General features: G+C 53.1%; 9 protein-coding genes across 9 annotated transcripts; 6 read left to right on the top strand and 3 right to left on the bottom strand.

Annotated features, from left to right (window-relative positions):
• Positions 1-387: 387 nt before the first annotated feature.
• On the bottom strand, positions 388-951 carry J4E78_009354 (uncharacterized protein; the record flags this gene model as incomplete). Its single annotated transcript, XM_049369947.1, has 1 exon — positions 388-951. The coding sequence occupies one exon, from the start codon at positions 949-951 to the stop codon at positions 388-390; it is 564 nt and encodes a 187-aa protein (XP_049218256.1).
• A 1,658-nt stretch (positions 952-2,609) lies between these two features.
• Positions 2,610-6,591, top strand: J4E78_009353 (uncharacterized protein; the record flags this gene model as incomplete). Its single annotated transcript, XM_049369946.1, has 7 exons — positions 2,610-2,667; positions 2,727-3,102; positions 3,284-3,407; positions 3,511-3,678; positions 3,731-4,006; positions 4,054-5,077; positions 5,429-6,591. The coding sequence occupies 7 exons, from the start codon at positions 2,610-2,612 to the stop codon at positions 6,589-6,591; spliced, it is 3,189 nt and encodes a 1,062-aa protein (XP_049218255.1).
• A 711-nt stretch (positions 6,592-7,302) lies between these two features.
• J4E78_009352 (uncharacterized protein) lies at positions 7,303-7,795 on the bottom strand (the record flags this gene model as incomplete). Its single annotated transcript, XM_049369945.1, has 2 exons — positions 7,303-7,538; positions 7,690-7,795. The coding sequence occupies 2 exons, from the start codon at positions 7,793-7,795 to the stop codon at positions 7,303-7,305; spliced, it is 342 nt and encodes a 113-aa protein (XP_049218254.1).
• Positions 7,796-8,146: 351 nt separating this feature from the next.
• J4E78_009351 (uncharacterized protein) lies at positions 8,147-8,725 on the top strand (the record flags this gene model as incomplete). Its single annotated transcript, XM_049369944.1, has 1 exon — positions 8,147-8,725. One exon carries the CDS (start codon positions 8,147-8,149, stop codon positions 8,723-8,725), a length of 579 nt encoding a protein of 192 aa, XP_049218253.1.
• A 595-nt stretch (positions 8,726-9,320) lies between these two features.
• On the top strand, positions 9,321-10,304 carry J4E78_009350 (uncharacterized protein; the record flags this gene model as incomplete). The annotated part of the gene is made up of 1 exon (XM_049369943.1): positions 9,321-10,304. The coding sequence occupies one exon, from the start codon at positions 9,321-9,323 to the stop codon at positions 10,302-10,304; it is 984 nt and encodes a 327-aa protein (XP_049218252.1).
• Positions 10,305-12,064: 1,760 nt separating this feature from the next.
• Positions 12,065-14,052, top strand: J4E78_009349 (uncharacterized protein; the record flags this gene model as incomplete). The annotated part of the gene is made up of 2 exons (XM_049369942.1): positions 12,065-12,493; positions 12,541-14,052. The coding sequence occupies 2 exons, from the start codon at positions 12,065-12,067 to the stop codon at positions 14,050-14,052; spliced, it is 1,941 nt and encodes a 646-aa protein (XP_049218251.1).
• Positions 14,053-16,071: 2,019 nt separating this feature from the next.
• J4E78_009348 (uncharacterized protein) lies at positions 16,072-17,022 on the top strand (the record flags this gene model as incomplete). Its single annotated transcript, XM_049369941.1, has 1 exon — positions 16,072-17,022. The coding sequence occupies one exon, from the start codon at positions 16,072-16,074 to the stop codon at positions 17,020-17,022; it is 951 nt and encodes a 316-aa protein (XP_049218250.1).
• Positions 17,023-17,372: 350 nt separating this feature from the next.
• Positions 17,373-17,885, bottom strand: J4E78_009347 (uncharacterized protein; the record flags this gene model as incomplete). Its single annotated transcript, XM_049369940.1, has 1 exon — positions 17,373-17,885. One exon carries the CDS (start codon positions 17,883-17,885, stop codon positions 17,373-17,375), a length of 513 nt encoding a protein of 170 aa, XP_049218249.1.
• An 824-nt stretch (positions 17,886-18,709) lies between these two features.
• On the top strand, positions 18,710-19,446 carry J4E78_009346 (uncharacterized protein; the record flags this gene model as incomplete). The annotated part of the gene is made up of 4 exons (XM_049369939.1): positions 18,710-18,757; positions 18,834-18,880; positions 19,145-19,198; positions 19,290-19,446. 4 exons carry the CDS (start codon positions 18,710-18,712, stop codon positions 19,444-19,446), a joined length of 306 nt encoding a protein of 101 aa, XP_049218248.1.
• Between the last annotated feature and the right edge of the window lie 199 nt (positions 19,447-19,645).

Raw genomic sequence — 19,645 nt, 5'->3', positions numbered from 1 at the left:
AGTCGACGATAATTGAGAGGGAGAATCGATGTATTGATATATTGCGGAGTAGATATACCAGAAGAAATGCCTCCGAACAGACAGGACATATCCACAGATGATGATGGAATAGTTGAAGCGAGGTCGTGCCACCGGGAATGCTACATATACATGGTGTATAATGTATGGAAACGGTGATAAATAGGAATGAGTGATGTATGTTGCAGGCTTGGGGCTGCATGGGATCCATCGTCATAATGATGTCGTGTTGTGGAAGTAAATGTAGTGAGCAGGAAGGTAGATCGACTGTCTCGTTCGAACCGCGCTTCCGAGCGTTCACAACCCCATTCGTTTCCTGTACTGGAAAGAGAAACTGTCAGATGATGTTGTACTGGGACAATAGGCTTATCAGTTGCCAAACAGAACGTGTACCGCATTCACGAGTGCTGCGGCCGTGTAGTCGTTGACAGTGACAAGTGCTGGAAAGTCGTATGCCGCGTTAACATAGGACTGGCCCATAGCGCCATCGTCGATGAGAATGAGGATCATTGGAAGTCCTGGTATAGTATCGCTTTTCGGTATCTTTTTCGAGATACTTCGTGCGAATTTTAATTGCCGTTCAAAAGCCTGAGCATGATTACTGACGACGTTCGACTTGGCGCATATGACGATGATGACTGCTCCACTGGTTGGTAGGAAATCGGCGTGCATCTCTGTCATGCCAGAGTCGAGACGGTATGGGACGTGTCGTACTTGTCTTGGTAGAGCGCGACCGAGAGGCTCGAAAGGATCCATGTCTTTCGCGAGTGTCGTCGATGGCGGATGAGGTACGAAGGGGGTGAACAAGGTGATGATCTCTGCTTCGTTCAGGCGCCGCAATCGTTCAAGAGTCTGTGTTGGACATCGTACAATCTTGGCGGTTCCGGAAGATGAATTCTGCGTCGCGGTCGACCTGCTAGATGCTGAAGTCATCTTGGGTCGATGTGTGTTGCTCTTTGAGGACGGTTGGCTCTTTCGTTCACCCATCACTACGCAGCTGCGGATGTTACTATGGTGACGGTAGAAAAGCACCAAAAGGTCTTAGGTGAGCCAGTCGGGAGGAAGATTTGAGATGACTTTGGGCATCGTTTGCAAAAGCGCGGCTCTTATATTTCGATCGCCCAAACTCAAGTCCCCATAGCGAATTGACTCTTGCTTTTGCAGGGAAGAGACACCGTCAGAACACTGTGCCGGTTGACGTTGCAAGCCGAAGCCAGCCGGCAGCGGGCGTAAGATGTTATGCTGAATGGCAAGGTAGGCGGTCCCGGCTATGGGACTCAGGAGTACAAAAAGCAGCTATGCAAGGTTGCCAGTAGTCACCCCACGAATCGTCAAATGAGGTGCTGATGTCGAGTGCTTGTGGATCGCCGAGTGGACCGTGACCTTGTCAATAGTAGCTGAAGTTCCTTCCACCCTGTTCGATTAGAATTAAGCTCCTGAAGATGTATGTCAATACGATAGATAGTAATACTTGGGGTGGTACCAGATAAAGAACGAAGAAAGTAGTACATGACCGCGGCCAGGCACTCTCCGGTGCAGATAAAGAAGTGCATCCACTGCCGTAGTGTGCGGAGATCTTACCGATTGGATGACGTTTTCCCGTTCGTAGCCATGACTGACACGACAGAAGCGTTGCCGTAGCGTGCTCGCGCATGTGAGTAAGGAGCACAACGGGCGTATAAGTGCACGGCGACGGTTGCATCGGGTAGCAGCAGGATCGTGTATCGAGAATAGATGACGCCACATCCAATCGCAGATCCAAGGCTCCACATTGATCACCTTGTAGGCCTTGGGATGCGCGTGTCAGCCTACTGTAGATGAAGGGCAGTCCTAGAGGCCTGTCGGCCGTCCTGATAGAGAATGATGATCCAAGGAAAGCCGGCCACTCATTCCAAAGCAAGGACCAACAGCCAGGTTGATAATGAAGGTCGATACCCGACGCGTGCTTGTCATCGCGGGCAAGGCGTACAACGCGCGGGGGTCAGTACAATTCGAGTCAAGGTTGCAGGAGGCGTGCTTGAGTTGATGGCTGACCCGCAAGGCTACCACCCATGGCGGGCCAGTAGCAGTTGCGCAAGCCGCAATCATTACATTTCGATGCTTGCTGTGTAACACAAAGGGTTGACCTCGATGTGGCGATGGCGAGAGCTGCGATGCATGCTCCAGTGATGACACGGCCATGCGGGTGACATCTGCACGATTGATTGAATCAAGCACGAGTAGCGTGAACGAGCCGCGGATGGCCAGACCGGCAGCCGCGATGCTGTGTGCCCACACATGAATATTGGCGATGATTTCGAGGCTGGTGATATATTGATGGCATCGCTGAAGCAATCCGGTGCGAGGAGAGTGAACTGTGGAAGGGGTGTGTCGACCGCGATGTGTTAGCGGGGCTGCTCGCTTGTTCGTAGCCCATCGAAACGGGGAAGGCGCGATCAGGCTGTCAACAACCACCACCGCGACGCGTCTGCATCATCAGCGGCTCATACAACAACAGCTGACAACTGTCTTGCTGTATGCACGTTGCATTGGCAGTGTGATGCCATCGGTCGCCGGTAACCCACATCGACTTCGCTCCAAGCCAGCTACTGATGGACTCAGCAGAAGAGCGGCCCACGCTGCAGGAGACGCTAAACTTACTGCATCAAGGTAGGTGTCGATATGCGGCAACGAGCCCGGTCAGGATCAGTGCTTACACCGGCCTGCAGCATCTAGAACAACAGCGAAGCAACGGACCGTCAAGGTCTCCAGCATAGTCGATGTCATCTGCCGTTACGCCTCGGAAGATGGCCTTGACCAGGATGCTCTGCGCGACATAGTGCAGCTCGCGTCGGTGAAGACCCTGTTAGACCAAACCACCATCACGACGTTGATCAAGAACTTGTACCCGTCTCAAAAGGTTCCAGGCGATGTTGTTATTACCATCGTTGGTGCGCTTGGGCAGGGCAAGGGCAAGCCTTCGCCCGGTACACAAGACAGTCTTGTGAAATGGCTTATCGCAATCCATGAGGTCGTGGAGGATTCGAGCGTCTTGTCCCGACTATATGGTGTGCTGTTTGGCATGCTCGACATGATCAGTATCAGGTGTGTTACTTCGGCCTGTCACCAAGAACAGAAGTGCTAAATTTAGCAGGACATCTTTGTGCCATCTGCTGTCCTTGATCACCCGCAGGAAACACGTTAAACCATTCCGGATTCAACAGTTGTATGTACAGGGCTTTCAGCATCAATACGATGTAGATACCGATAACTGATCTTACTCCAGACTAGAGCTGTCTCGCGGCCTCGGCAACGAGCCTGCGCTCCAAGGCCTCCTCCGTGTCTACAAGGATTACTATCCCGATATAATACTCGGGAGCACTTCCACAAGCCGGAAGTCGTTCGCTCCGGTGAGTATCCGTCTCTCGTACCACCACAAATGCAACCTCAGATCCCCCACGCTACTTCCCCGCATCTCCTTGTGGCACTGCCGGATGCAAGCTAACTCGATAGCGACCTGATGCCGAATGGCAAGCCAAGATCGTTGCCATTCAAGAGGCCAGTGCGGCGGAAGACGACTCGAGTGTAGACGGGCAGAACGGTTTCAAGGTGCTACGAAGAAGACTCAAGGGCAGCAAAGGATCGGCGATCCCGGACGTGCATACCTACTATGCGACTGAGGTGGGCGAACATCTCTGTTTAACGTCTTGGAGGTGCTAACAGTGTGTGACAGAGCTCAGCAACCCTTGAGGGCATCGATAGTGTTGACGATTTCGTGGAAAAGCTCGATAGAATAGAGCCACCAGGCCAGCTGATAGCGCTCCTCGTGGACCCGTTGCTACAGAAGTACGTTGACCTCAAGCCATCACCAATCACAGCCGGTCGATTAGGGAATTGGCTTGCCACGTGCCTAGAAGAGCAGTTCGAGGAGTACCAGCAGGGCACTGGGAATGGGCAGTACCTATCTGAGATTCTCGATGGACTTCTGGGGTACGCTCAGTACATGAAGGTAAGTGTGTTGGCATGTTTCACGTGCAGCCGGCTGATTGATCAAAGTCACTGCATCCTACAGTATTGGCGTTCCTTCGCGCGTACCTACCGATATGGGACGGTCAGCAAGACCTTGACTCTTTATTAACACTCGTCTCCTATGTTCCGATCGAAGTGTTCGAAGACGCCCATACGACCTATCTATCTTCTGTCGAACGAGCCCTAGCAGCTCATGGCCTTACTGCGTACACAAAGCTCGTCGACTTCTACACGGCTCTACTGCAGCACCAAATAATTCAAACAGCATCTGGAGCTGCCGAACAAAGGGAAATCAGACAGGAAGTACTGAGCGACCTAGTCGAACATGTGGCAACCCTATTCACTTCCGCTCTCGTCTCCATCCCCCCAGGTTCCAGCACCACCCTCACATCATCGATCCTCTCGTTCTACGAACTCCTCAGCACCTCCTCGAAACCACACATCATCCCCATCCATCTCCCGCCAATGCATCTCGTCTACCTACTCTCCCAGGACACTTCCCCAACAACACTTTCCCGCATCTGCGGCATCATCGGCTCCTACAAGCTAGCTTTCGATGCGCATCCCAAGCCGGTCAAAACATACTACCCCGCAGAAGTTACCGATGCATTCAATTGGTGTCTGCGCGACATGTACAATTTGGTGTGGGTCTCTCGTGGCCTTCTCGTTCAAGATCAGAAGAGCAAGGGGTTGTATTGCGATACGATACTGAGGGGTACACTGAACGAGTATCTACGGAGAGTTGATCGTGGACACACTATTGGGGCTGCGTTTACATTGTCGTATAATGCGTGGTTGGCCTCGTTGTCTGCGGCGGCGTGGCGCGCAGTCGAGAAGAGGGAGGTTGGGAAAGCGGGTGAGCGGAATGTTACTCGGTATCACGACGGGCCTGTTACGGAGAAGAGTCTGGAGGTACTCAAGAGTAAGGGTGGCGTGGACGTGGATTGGGAGGGTGCAAACGGGTATAAGGTTATGGTGCTGCAGTGGCTGACTGAGAGGGGCTTGGGGGGGATTAGGGATCTGATGTTCGCTACCGTTATCAATTTGAAGGGTACGACCTAATATACACCAATTTCATAAACCCAAGAGGTCAACCGAGTTGTAAGTATTAGCCTAGTGTTCGGTCTGATGTTCATGGAGCCTCAATTTCAAGACTCAGAACACCACAACACGCGCAGCGCCTATAAAATTCTCAACATAATCCAAGCATATTCTGAACCTCCTCTAGTCGTGGTTCTGCTTATTTCGGTCAATTGTTGTCGCGCATGCGACTTCGTTTTTCTCCACCGACCGCCATTATTTTAGCAACGCCACCTGGGCCCACTCACCGTCTTTCATCTCAACGCATCTCATCCGGATCAGCACTTCAACACTCGCGATACTTGGATCAATTACCTTTGAGAACGAGCCCAAATGGACGAACACAACGCATCTCCAAAACCACGCAAACGCAAAGCGTCCAACCCCGATCCCGCGCCGCCGCGTACGCACCACGTGATCGAACACTATGCGCCATTGCCCTACAACAAATCCTACGGTCTCATGGGACGATGCAGAAACTGTTTCAAAAAGGAGAATCTCATCCTATGCAGCGACTGCAATGCTATGTTTTACTGCAGCTCCGATCATCAAGCCCTCGACAAGGCAGGCCACCAGAAACTCTGCGACAGAATCCAAAAACTTCACGGCCTCATCGCTGATTCCGAAGTTGCGCTGAAACGGGGTTCGAGAGATGCGGGTACGCCTAAAGACCCGTTTAGGACTGCGGGTGGCAGGTTTTGGGAGTATGAAGCGACGAGGGAGTATATGTACCGGAGGAGGGATCTGCTGTATGAGCTTTATAGTGTAAATACTACAGCAGCGGTTCAGCAAGCGTTAGACGAAGTCTTTGCTCTTCTGCGGCTAGATTCCAAGGATCATCTACACATGCGTTGTCTAGTACCCTGGCTCCTCCTCCGCCTAAAACGCGACCAAGACTGTTACGACTTCTGCAAATGGTGGGTTACCAAAGGGACCTCCGAAGAACACGACTGTACATCTAAAGACCTACCTCTCGCTGGCGAAGACGCCTTCAAATCGGCTGAAGTCTTCGAGCGACTCAGAGAACCCGGATCCACGGCTCCTGCATCCGAGTCGTTCACGTTCCTCCTCGCCATTTTACTAGTCAAACTCCGCATGGTCTACGAGATGAAATTCCAAAAACACGGTAAAACCTCCACCGAGGTGAAAGATAGCAAAAGCACCATCATCCTATCCTCCATCGACAGCCGCGAGAAAGAAGAATGGATACCGCTTATTCAAGAGGTGGAAAACCAGGTCAGAAGGCTATATCGTGCTGTTGCGGGAGCGAACGAATACTTTTGGCCTGCGTTCCTCAATAGAGCTGATGATGGCCTGGGAGACACACCGCCGGAGGTAGCTGGTGTGGGCGATGAAGCGGAGATGAAGATCAAGTTGAGGGAGTGTATGAATGCTTGGTTGGAGAGTCTGGGGGCTGAGGGATTGGTTTCGGATATGGAAATGGGTATGGATCATGAGCCTTGGTGGTGCTCTAATAGGGAGTAGAGCTTTAGATTCTGTGTATAACTCCTTATGACTAACTCAATGCCAAAGTGTCCGGAGTCTACCACTGCGGTACTTGAGCCACGTCACGTCACGTCACATCACATCGCAGAGCATGTACGCATGTACAGACAAGTCGTCCGATCTCGGCGTCGAGCATAACCGCCCATGTATCATGCAGTTGGAATGTGACATATGCTGGCAGACATGCATGATGCATATACGAAGTATGTCACAGCGCATGCTGCGACGTTCACGTGAGGTGCTGGCTAGGGTCGAGATGTGTTTGCTGGGTGTGAAGTGCTGTGTGCATGCTCTTGGATGAAGTGGTTGAGATACGTGCGATGCGTCTGCGGGGCGTAGAGGGAGGCGTGAGGGAAAATGTGGTGGCTTGGTATTAACATTACTGAGGTTATTGTACGTCTATAGTCGTGAGGGAATAGGTATGTAGGTATGCCTGAATTGGCGAATGGAACTCCTTCCTGCGCCTTGCCTTATGCATGTGTTCGGGATTTTTGTGCGCTTGGAGTCTGTACTGCCGTCTCATAGTGGGCGGTAGAAGCCTGACTCCGTCGGGGCGCAACAAGCCGAAGACTTCATGCCCTCCAATAGGCGACCATGTTCCCAGGGCATCCAGTCAAAGCAGAGCTTCGACGCCCCTCACCAGATCCATCATCTCCAGGATATCCTTTCTAATCCATTTCGTGCGTATCCCTATAACTCCATCATCCCCCGCCCATTGTTCATAGCACCCGCACCCGCACCCAGCGGCCCATTCGGCGTGACCCCTGTATCGATACCCCCGGTTTTAGGTACTGAGTTACTCGAAAGCGAATCGTGGTTGCCCGATAGGTAGTAGAACATGCGGTTCGCGATGATAGTCAGGTGCTCGGGGAGGTACAGCGACGCGGCGATTATGAGGAGGGAGAGGAGGAGGAAGAGTACGGAGTCTGCAAAAACCCATGTCGTTAGCAATTATCCTAAAGTAGTACCAAAGGTCGGTGTGGGAGGAGAGCGACGTGCAAAGGGGCGGTGGCTCATCTCCAAGAATTGAGTTGAGAATGCGATGTGATGCGGTAAAACAGGATATTTAGGACATACTGAAAATGAACTTCTCAGTCGACGTCAACATGTACAGCGAGAAGGTGACTTCATATTGATAGCGCTTGCGCTGGAACCAGCGGAGGAGGGCGGATGGGTACAGCATTGCGGCGACGAGGAGCGTGGATGCGCTGGCTAGGAGGAGGATGGCGGATAGCGTCGGCGTGTCAATCATAGAACCTTTCGGTATATGTCGTCGTGTTTGCGCGTGCGAAAAGGGCGTATAAAGGCGCAAATGTTAGGAGCGGTAGATGACGGGGGAGATGAAGGGTTCAGGGACGAGATTCGGAGCAGGGGTGGTCGATTAGCTGATTGCGATCGCTCCCGAGTAATCTAGCGCATTCGCTCAATAGCATCATCGACGACCACAAGTGCGAGAAGTTTCCATACAGTACCAGTAGTACTAATGCTATCGCGATGCTTCCGCCGTACTATCCTCTCTAACACACACTCAACGATGCGCTTCCTCCCCTCCCTCCTCCGCCTCCGCCTGCGCCCCAATATCCCACGCCTCCAAACCGCTTCCCTCTCCACCTCTCCATCCCTCAACAATGGCAAATCCCTCCCGCCCCGCACCCCCCTCCTCGACGCGGATCTAATCGAGAACTTCCTCAAAGGCTCCGGCCCGGGTGGGCAAAAGATCAACAAAACCTCCTCCGCCGTCCAGCTCAAACACATTCCCACTGGTATCGTAGTCAAGTACCAGGATACGCGGTCGAGAGAGATAAATCGTAAGATGGCGAGGCGGATTCTGCAGGAAAGGATTGAGGAGATGGAGTTGGGGGAGGGGGCGCGGACGAAGGTCAAGGCGAGGGAGAAGGCGAAGAAGAAGGCTAGTAGTGGGAAGAAGGCTAGGCGGAAGTATAGGGCGTTGGCGGAGGGTAAAGAGGGTGAAGAGGGGGAGGGTGAGGAAGGCGATGGTGCTCTTGAAGAAGGCGATGCGGAGATCCCGGATGGAGTAGAAGATGTGGGAAAGCCCCATGGTTTGGAGAGGAACGTAGAAGCCGATGATACGACCAAGACGCGGGGTGGTTGATGATCCCCACGGTCTACGACTTCTTTACACACTTCGCGAAGAGCATGTCGCCATGCTGCGAGTCCTAATGATGGCAAGCATATTGGTATGGAGAGGGAAAGATCCAAGCACGCTCTACATGGCCAGCCGTCGAGTCGGCCTAGATATGTCGCGATCAGACTACACGTGATAGCCGTAGGCCTTCATAACAGCATCGCTTGCGACCGGAGGAGGGGAGAGATAGGCCACAAGCGTACCGTGAACGCATGTCCGCTGCGGACTGGCAATATTTGCGGTCTGCGCGAAATTTCATGTATATGACGGGATGGTGGATGGAGCTGTCATCATGCTCAGGGCGGCGAAGCGAACAGCGAAGTGAAAAACAGTCCCAATGACAGCGACAGCCTTTCACCTTCGAATCAATGGAAAATTCTGCGAAAGGAGTAGCGCAAGGGCCTCGACGCTTTCTCGACTACTTCTTCGGCTTGATTTCGTCTTTCTTATTGTCGCACATAACCTTCCTCTGGTTCAGCTTCATCCTTTGAATACGAGTTACGACTACCTCGGGCCTTGACTCGACATCTTCGACACCAGCTTCTTCAATTCATATCTCGACATGAGGTCGCTCAGCACTGTTGCGTCCCGCCGCTTCGCCGGTGTCGCAACGATCCGAAAGTTCTCAAGCGCTTCCAATGCGCGACTGACAAGGCTTGGCGCGAAAGTCAACATCGACGCCCACGGTGGAGACCCTCGGTATCGCAACTTCAGCACATCCAACAAAGCACTTGAAGGTTTCGCATTCAACCCGTTCACCAAGACACTTCCGTTCCGCAAGCCACTTCCGTTCTTCAGCGCGAAGTGCCTCGGAATCAAAGACGCAGACTTCGCATGGTTCACGGCCCTCAACGTCGCCGTCCGTACCCAGAGGAACAGAGTCTACCTGTCACATCCCGACCGCACCCCGCGTGCCGTTTTGCACGACTACCAACACACCCTGCGTGTCGTCGCCGACGCCGAGTGGATTCTGCGGAAAGAACAGAGGACGCATCAATGGGCTCGGGACATTGATTCCACACTCCTGTGGGTATTATGCATGACGCACGACATCACCCACGACATGAGTGACGCATGGTATCTCTCCTCAGACGAGAAGCGGAATCAATGGCAAGTCGTACGCGAGTTCTTGAGGGCAGCGGGATGCCCGCCCAACATCATTTGGCAGGCATCTTGTCTCGCTGCCCGCCTCTCCGGTGCTATTCAGCTTGGTGAGCAAGGGTTCACCGTTACCAACTTCTCTCACGAGCAGCCCATCCACCGCATCTTACGTGATGCATATCACCTCCAACGACTGGGCGCTGTGGGCGTGGCTCGATATTTCTATTTCCATGGTATGAATGAAGGATACAGGGAGCCTGGGGTTGGTTTTGATGTCAGCTGTCTGCGGCATATGCATGGCGGGCAGTACGTCGAGCGGATGACGACAGAGACCGGGGCGGAAATGGCGAGGCAGCGGTATATGTGGACGACACAGAAGTTTCTGAATGGGTGGGATGCTGAGAATGATGTGGGCTCTGTTGTGACGGGGCGAGGGTTCAGGTAGTGCTGGATGTGTGGTGGTTCTAGTAGTATACACGGGGATGCATGGATTACTTATTCTTCGAAGGAGCAAAATAGTTCTGACTTTCCGCGGCAATGAGACTCCTCTCCTGACTCTTCTACTGTTTAGTCTTCTTCTTGCGCGTGAACAAGTTCGCGATCCGACTCCATAATCTCACCCTCTCTTCCCTCTTCACGCCCTTCTCCCCCCTCCACATCCTCCTCTCTCTCCACCTTGTCAAACGTCCCCTTCGCCATCGCTCCATGCGCCTTTAACGACCTAACGACCTCATCTTTCCTCTCTGGCACCCTACAAGGCCCCCTCTCTATAAGATTCAGAATCGGGATGCCAACCCACCTCCCCTCATCAGCCACCTGCCTCAGCTCCTCCAGACGATATGTTACCAGCTCGACATCGCCAGCCGCCGCCGCTAACCCCGCTACATCGCCTTCAAATCCGTAATCCCAATATCTCGTCTGCGGGAAGTATTCTACGAATGTTTTGAAGATGAGCAGGCGGTACCCGACGGCGATGTTGTGTGGGTGGGAAAGGTCGTGCGTGAGAGATTACTTATCTGGTTCCGTCTGCATTCTGAATGAAGGGTACAGATCTGAATGGAAGCTTACCAAACTCAATTCTCTATTTGAAAAGTTCAGACACTGCAAATCAGCAGGCCTCTCATCGTCTTGCCATCTACTACAGCATGCACAACCCCATCACCCAAAGTCCGCTCTCTAACACCAAAGCCAACCCCCAAACGCATCGCCAAGCCCCTTCCACCCCATCGCAATGTTGTCAAAGCCATGCAGCATCCCGTATTCCTCGCATGCCGCATCTCCCTTACTCAGATCTCTTACTGCCAAAAATAGCATGCGCGCAGGGCCGCCCAGCGTCGCTTCCAGCCGTTAGGGCCGCAACGGCAACCCACAAAGAGCTTACTGCTACCCCACCGCAATAACACGAATGTCATGCCTTGGAAGGCCTAATCGCAAGGTGTTGCCGGAAATACGGTTCGTGTTGATGGCCTGGGATTAGTATGTGTTTTGGGGGCGAGGGATGGAGATGCGCGAGGGTGACGTGACGGGGGGACACAGACGTCATTTCCTTATGCGGTCTGACCGGAGCTTTTGGAGATGGGATACCCCTTCCAACGCGACCGAGGAGACCGTCTTTTCCTTTACTGCGTGCTCGATTAGGTTTCCCATCGTTGCAGGTTTTCGCGATGCAACTCTACGCCGCACACGTCTCTCGTACGAAATCCAAGGACCCGTTGAGCGGCGAAATTGCTTTTCGTCACGAGCGCCCACCGTTTAGGCCTCTGCGTAGTAAGCTCGTATTAGGACCGACCGGGCACACGGTGTCCTAAGATCGACACCAGGATACGCTGTGCTGTAGTGGATCTTAGGACGAAGATGAGTTTTCGTTCGTGTTGAGTGGAGCAATCATTCAATGGAAGGTCGTGTTAAGGCCGTGCGGCTGCTGCAGGTACGGGAGGATGTGCAGCGAAGGAGGCAAATGTCCTCGTATTGGTTGTGGTCTTAAGAGGGCCAATTTGCCCTTGTGTATAGGCCTCACTGTACTTACTCTGCAGGCCTTGGTCTTGGTCTTGGTCTCTGCTTTTCCACGCTCGTTTATTAGGGTAAGCTTACGCTGTCGGTCCGTTCGTTTGGTCCTTCTTCTTCCGGTGGTTTGGGGTATACTACAAACGCTCTTTCCTGGTCAACTTTGACGACTGAACTCGGATTACTATCTTCAACGTCGCCATGAAGTTCCTCGTTTCTCTTACGGCAGGTCTGCTATCCATTGGTTTGGCATCCGCCTCGCCAGCTGCGCCGCTGAACAAGAGAGCTGTTTCCACTGACGGAAGCTGCGGAGGAACAAAAGGCTTCACTTGCAAGGGTTCTTCGTACGGCGACTGCTGCTCTCAGTACGGATGGTGCGGAAAATCCGCGGATCATTGCGGTGCTGGCTGCAACTCAGCTTTCGGCACATGCACTGGTAGCACTACGTCAAAAGCAACTCCAGTAACGGTCAAGACTTCGTTGACACAGGCCCCACCGCCGGCGTCAACACCGACTAAGAAGGTCTCACCAGATGCGACATGTGGTGGCACAAAGGGTTACACATGTCTGGGTTTTGCTGAAGGCAACTGCTGCAGCGCGAGTGGATGGTGCGGTTCAACATCTGCATACGTGAGTACCCGCCTACGCTTTGAATGACTATATACTGATTTTAGCAGTGTGGAACTGGATGCCAGTCGGGCTTCGGAAACTGTGGCAGCAACACCGGATCGGGATCTACTACCAGCAAGTCTTCTTCAGCTGCACCATCGTCAACCCCGTCTGGATCTGCTCTCCAATGCTTGAACGGAAAGGATGTGCCGTACAAGATGACCTCGGATGCTGAGTACTCTGAACTTTCGGAACCCTACAACTTGCGCGTACCTTTCAAGCCGGCCGTCATTGTTCTCCCAACCACGAACCAGCACGTTCAAGATGCAGTAGTATGCGCTTCCCAAGCTGGTCTCAAGGTTCAGGCCAAGTCGGGTGGTCACTCTTACGCAAGCTTCAGCTCCGGTGGTAAGGACGGCGCTATGCAGATCAACCTCCAGTCTTTCCAGACCATCCAACTCGACAAGAGCTCTGGTATTGCGACAGTTGGAGGAGGTGTTCGCCTGGGCAATCTAGGTGACGGTATCTACACTCAAGGCAATGCTGCCGTAGCCCAGGGTACCTGCCCTGGTGTCGGTATCGGAGGCCACTACACGCACGGAGGCTACGGCCACACTTCTCGCCACTGGGGATTAGCCATGGATCAAGTTGTCGGAGCCGACGTCGTCCTCGCCGATGGATCCCTCATCAAAGCCTCATCCGCAGAGTCCCCCGACATCTTCTGGGCCATCAAGGGCGCAGCCGAGTCCTTCGGTGTCGTCACAAAGTTCTATCTTCAAACTCACGCGGCACCCGCCAGCATCACATACTTCGAGTTTGGCTTCACCGGCATCCACGACTCCAAGAGCGTGTGGACAAACACCTTCATGCACATCCAGGACGTCGCCAAGAACGCCTCCGTCGTCGACAACCGCGTCTCCTTCGGCATCTACCTCGACAACTACGGCGGCTACAGCCTCAGCGGCGCCTTCTTCGGCAGCGTCTCGGAATTCAACGCACAAGTCAAGCCCGAGCTGCTTCGCAGTCTCCCCAACCCCAGCGCCACCGTCCAGTCCATGGCCTGGTACGACTACATGGTCAAAGTATCCGGCAAGACCAGCATCAAAGAGCCGCTGACCGGGTACGACGAGCACGAGGACTTCTTCGCCAAGTCCGTCACCGTCCCTGAATCTACCGGTCTCACTTCCAACGCTCTGGATGCGCTGTACGATTACTTACAGACAGCCGACGGAACAGAATACTACATCATCATCAACCTCTACGGCGGCCCTGGCTCTGCTATCAACAGCAAAGACACTGAATTTGCTGCCTACAGCGATAGGGATAGTCTGTGGGTGTTGCAGAACTATGGCTATGGAGGTGATTCCATGGAGTTCATCAATGGCATTAATAGTGCTATTATCGATGCGCAGCCGCAGACGTCGTTTGGCGCGTATTTGAACTATGTTGATCCTAGTTATGATGCTGCGACGGCGCATAAGCTTTACTATGGCGATGCTGTGTATGATAGGTTGGCGGCGCTGAAGCACAAGGTTGATCCGAAAAGCGTGTTCTGGAATCCTCAGGCTATTGGTGCGTAGGAGATGGGGTGGTTGATGGATGGGTGATAGGTGTTTAGGGCGTTTTAGCATGGGGAAGAGCTCCTCATGTATGTTGGGTTGTGTGTACTGTTTATGATCTATTTAGTAATGAAACTATTGCAATATTCAAGATCACGTCCATTTTTGACTACATGGATATCTACAAGTGACATTGCCACATCACTCCTCCGTCTTGACCACATGTTCATCTGCTTTAACCGGCTGATCATGAAGCTCATGGACAGTGTTAGCTTCCATCTCATATCTCAAAGGCAAGACCTCAGGCACAACCGCAGGCTTATCTTCCAGCTCACCTCCCAATTGCTCAAAGCCCTTCCCATGCGGTTGACCAAGCTCCAGTATGTGATTTGATGGCGCTTCGTAGACGTCTCCGCTAGGACGCTGACCATCTCTATCGGGCTCATACTGTGCAGTTTCCGTAGCGAGGATCTCGTGTGATACCCTTCTTCTCTTTCTTTGAAGGCGGCGAAAGAGTAGCCAGCCAGCTGCTATTCCAATGGCAAGCGTAGCGGGTATAGCTATGCCGAGACCGATTTTGTGGCCTAGGCGGAGGTCGTTGTGCATGTGCTGGTGGACCTCTTGGTCGTGAGGGGTCGATGGATCTGCGATGGTGCTTGTTGGAGTGTTCGCGGTAGGACTTGTTGGTGTACTCGCTGAACCTGTACCCGATTCCGTACCTGGCGTGCCGGATACTCTTGAGGCCGACGTTGAAGCCGATGCTGAAGCCGACGCTGAAGCTGCAGTTGACAATCCTTCTGGTGACCAAAACGACCGCGTCGCCGAAGTAGTCGAACCCACCGCCTCAGACGACGCACCACTCCCCGCGATAAACCCATCCACAATATTAAAATACTGACTAGTATCCGAATCCCCATCGACCGAAAAAACACTAAGAAAGAACAGCGTCGACTCTTCCAGCCTCGCATTCGTCTTGACTTGCCACAGATAACTCGTTTTATTCACGATACTCGCTGGGGTTCACATGTTAGCTTTTCTTTCTGTAAATAACCTTGGGGGTCACGGAACTGAGCTGTCCTTCCTACGCAGGATGGACTTACGCATGATGAACTCGCCGTCGCCGGTCTGGTCTTGGCCGAGTGTTTTGACTTGGTGCAAGACTAGGTCGTAGGGCCCTGTTTCGTCGCCGGGATACCATTGGATGTTTATGGTGTAGTCTTGCTTGTAGGTGGGCGGGTTGCTGAGGCCGCCGTCTGTGCCGTGGGTTGGGGGGTTGATGAATTGGATGCCGAGACTGGATACGCGGGGGGATAGTATGGCTAGCAAAGTATATGTTGTTAGTAAGGCCATGACGGACTGAATCGTCTCTAAAGACTAGGCAATTGCGAGATCGATTGTTTAGCAGCAGGATCGAAGTGAAATGAGTGAGGTTGAACAGCGAGTGACAAGAAACACACGCTGAACAAAACTTGAAGCTGGCAACCGGGCGAAGCAATCGCATGTAGTAACATGGCTCAGACTCCGCTCCTCTCATTCCTCTCGTTCCAGCAGCGAGAGGCGTAGGGTGCAGTGGTACCCTGCCACGATGCGCCCCTCGTGATGAAACTTCTTTGTACTCATCGGTTTTGGATGAAAGCCTAGGGCCAACTTGATGCAGCCGCCATGAGAACTGAAGGCAAGCCATGGAGTTCCGGGGAATGAATACGAGAGCGTGTTCGGGGGTCGAGATGATGTTCGGGTTAGTCCAACAGTTGAAAGGGTCCCCAACATTAGCCGTGATCTTAGATCATCAACCCCAACAGACCCATGTATCAGCGCTACCGTGCCCCATCAAGCGAGATGTGATAACAGAAAGTTAAGCGCCACACCCAGCGCTCCGTGAAAATAGAATGCGTGCAGCCGCCCCTAAAGTCTGTGAGCTGCAGGTACCGGTCTCACTGCGGCGTTCGCCCACCATTTGTATAAGGATCGCCCCTCCGTGGCGCTTTGCGATCTCGTGCGCTCCTCTTTGTCCTTCCCCCTTTGTTGGCTTTTTCCACCATGTCACTGTCGCTACCCAAAGTTTTCAATCATTACACATTGATAGCGCTATGCACATTAGCGTTGGTTTACCACTTTCTCTCCATTCAAGATCACTTCACTGTCCGTGCGTCGGGTACGCCCGCGATAGCGCAGCCACCACCGCAAAACGGCGGATTTCCTAAACGCATTTGGTACAAGTTGGGGCCTAATGGCCTTTCTGAAGAGACGCGAGCTTGGACCGATAGCTGTGTGGATAGCAATCCGGACTACCGAGCTCACTTCTTGACGGACGACGACGGCGATGAGTACGTTCGTAAGACCTTTGCGGAATCCCGACCGGATATCGTCGACGCCTACCTCGCATTACCCGTCCCTATCTACAAAGCCGACATGCTGCGCTATGTCTTGCTATGGAACGAAGGCGGAATCTGGTCCGACCTAGACGTCTCCTGCGAAGAAGGCGTCTCCATGGACGAATGGGTGCCAGCCGCATACCAGGGAATCGCTTCGCTAGTAGTAGGATGGGAGTTCGATCAAGGCTGGCCCGGCGAATATGTCCGCGAATTCGCCAGCTGGACGATAATGGCCAAACCGCGATCGCCACACATGATGCAGGTCATCGACGATATCCTTCAGACACTGCGAGACAAGACGGCGGAGCACAGCATCCCGGTCCAGAACGCGACCATGGATATCATGGGGGATGTTGTTGATTTTACTGGTCCCCGGCGCTTGACCCGCAGTGTGTATACGAGCTTGGGGAGGATACTTGATAGGGAGGTTGATGCGCGCGATATGATGGAGCTTGTGCAGCCGAAGCTGGTGGGCGATGTTTTGGTCATGCCGGGTCGGTCGTTTGCGGCGTCTGCGAATACGTATAAACCGGAAGAAGAAGAACTTTTGCCGCCGAAACTGGTTACGCATCATTATGCGGGGACTTGGAAAAATGACAATGGGGGCGAGCAATAGAGAGAAAGAAAATGGGAGTCTTTGGAAGAACGCAAGAAACGCATCCATGAGCATAGTCGTGGAGTGATGGAGACGCTTCCATTGCACTGCCTGATGGCGAACTATTTGGTCATCGTCGATTTGTTACATGCTTTCCCCGGGCTGCACCGCCGGCATTGTGTTGGAACAGGAGACTCGAAAGATACCTGACCGTATCGGCCGCGCTGATGGATATTCTCACTCTGGCTATAACAAGTCCTCCCGCGCGTGATCGACGCACGGCTGTACTGACCTATTCGTACCGAATAACCATCCCAGTCCTCTGCCATACGTCCTGGTCCTTCTCTTTCTCCCACAACATGGTGTTGTACTCAGGCATGGATATACCGGAGAGGGTAAACGCCACGGCCATTGCACTCAAGTTTGTTCCCTCCATTAAAACGACGAATCGCGAGCTCCAGGCCTGGACCTTCATAGCAAGAGAAGACGAAAACTTCTTCCTTGTCCAGGTTTGCGTAGATCTCTACTCCAGCCATCAATGGGTACCACGTACCTCCGTCGACCTTGGCAGCTTCATAGCGGGCTTCACGGTTGACGAAGAAGAGCGAAGGGTAGCCACGGAACGTGTATGCGATAATCTTTCCTTTCTCCTCATGGATGTTGACTTGGTTTTCGAGATCGATATGCGCGATGCCGAGGTCTTCTTTCTGGTCATGTACCGCGAAAGCCCATACTCTGGCGCGGAGTTCTGCAGGAAGGCGGGAGAAGGGGTGGAAGGTCCGTGTAGCGGGTGTGTGCGACCATTCGGACGCCCGAGGGAACCGTTCTAGCTGCACTTCACATTCGTCATACGAATCGCTCTCATCGCCGTTCTGTGTCGCCATGGTGTTGGCGAAGGTGTGTTGGTGGGAAGGCGGAATAGTAAGCCTACCTAATTGTCCACGGCTGAGGCGCTTGTTGGTTGAATGAGGGCGAAGACAGTCTGATAAGAAGAGTTGTAGAAAGTATAGAGAATGCGAAAGCTCCGTAGTGATATAACCCACCCAACGGCCAAGGCAGATGCTCTTGCTGGGTGTTGACGTGATGCCAAGCCCTCCCCATTCAACAGAGGTAGTGAATCCGCTTGCTTCGGTTTCCAGTTCGAGGCGTAGCTGTCTATGTCCGCTATCGAGGTCAATGTTGCAAGGAGCTCAGGGCCTAAGAAAGTGAGAAAGCGATATTGCAAATGAGCAAGAGATGGCGGCGATGGAATGGTCGTGACATATTGGACGCAAGCAGAATGCTGATGAAGTTATATACCCCCGAGGTTAATCTTTAGAGATGTCAATAAGAAGTGAGGATGAGAAATACTGGGACAATAAAAGCCCTCGTCTTCCTCTTTCACCCGCCAGTGAGTGTCATGAAGGGTCCCGCGATACCAGAGCGTTTCGCAGTAGTACCGCGCAGACCCCTCGCTATCAGACGATAATTGGGACAATCGAGAAGAACAAATAGTAGTGTGTCTCAAAGCGTGGAGAGATGTTGGTGTCCTCCCCAACCCTGCTGACGCACCCACCCGCAAAATCCCGCGGCTCCTGATTCGTCCACCTTTTCCCAGCGCCGCCAAGCCCAGCATTCCCGCGCTTTCTCTGCCGCAACAACCTCACCAGACATCACGCCAGACCACACCCTTCCACCCGCGTTTAACCCCCCAACGAACTCGCCAAAGATGTCTGTCTCATCCTTCGGCCACCACGGCAAGACGCCCGCTGCTGTCGTAAGTCGAGGCCCGTGCAATGGGGAATTGGAGGCGATGACGAAAGAAGAAGGAAGAAGCTAATATGTGGTGACAGAGCATGCGCAGCCCGTACAAGGCTTACAGGAGTCCTTTCGGTCCTCAGTATGTATTTTCTGATATCAACACGGCTGTGGGAGGGGCGGTGGAAGGGTTGGGATTGGTTTGGGAGGGATTGGGGAGGTGCGGGAAGAGGAGGATGGCTTGCGACGCCTCGATGGACGGTGGTATGGGCAATTGAATGCCACGCACACGACCGAATCACACACGGAAAAGAGGAGGATCAACCCAATCCACACCGCGCCGCCGCCTATACCATCTACGCCCGTCGCAACGTCGAAGCTCCAGACGCTAACATACAACCACTAGATACACCATCCCCAAGAACTATCACGGCCTCACCCTCAAGCAAGCCGCGAAATAGTACGTCTCCCTCCATTCCTCCTTCCCTCCCCTCCCCTCCCTCCACCCATCACCCACCTATCCAACACACACACAACTAACCCCATCCCAGCGGTGGCCTAGCCGCCGGCTTCGGCGGTGTAGCCGGCTTCTTCGCCCTCTTCTTCTTCGCCGAAGTCCCCAAAGTGCGCGACGACATCATGAAGAAGATTCCTATCCTGGACAAGTTCTTTACGGTTGAGATACCGCCTGAGGATAACCCTTTCTGAGCGCCTTATTCGACGTGGATGAGGAGGGATGCATGGGTCGGGATGTATAATATGGCAATCGAGGGACAATTGGCTTTACTGCAGATGGGGAAATAGACCGCTTTTGTCTTTGTTGACATATTGAATATGCTTGGGGTGACTGTATTTGTGATGATGTGGCGTACTTCTGGCTTGGATATGTTGAGGTCTGCATACGTGC

The sequence above is a fragment of the Alternaria triticimaculans genome (genome assembly GCF_023758025.1).
Source record: "Alternaria triticimaculans strain BMP 0046 chromosome Unknown scaffold_20, whole genome shotgun sequence".
Lineage (NCBI taxonomy): Eukaryota > Fungi > Ascomycota > Dothideomycetes > Pleosporales > Pleosporaceae > Alternaria > Alternaria triticimaculans.
The sequence above is the reverse complement of the archived record's forward strand: the minus strand, read 5'-3'. Positions and strand labels throughout refer to the sequence as shown.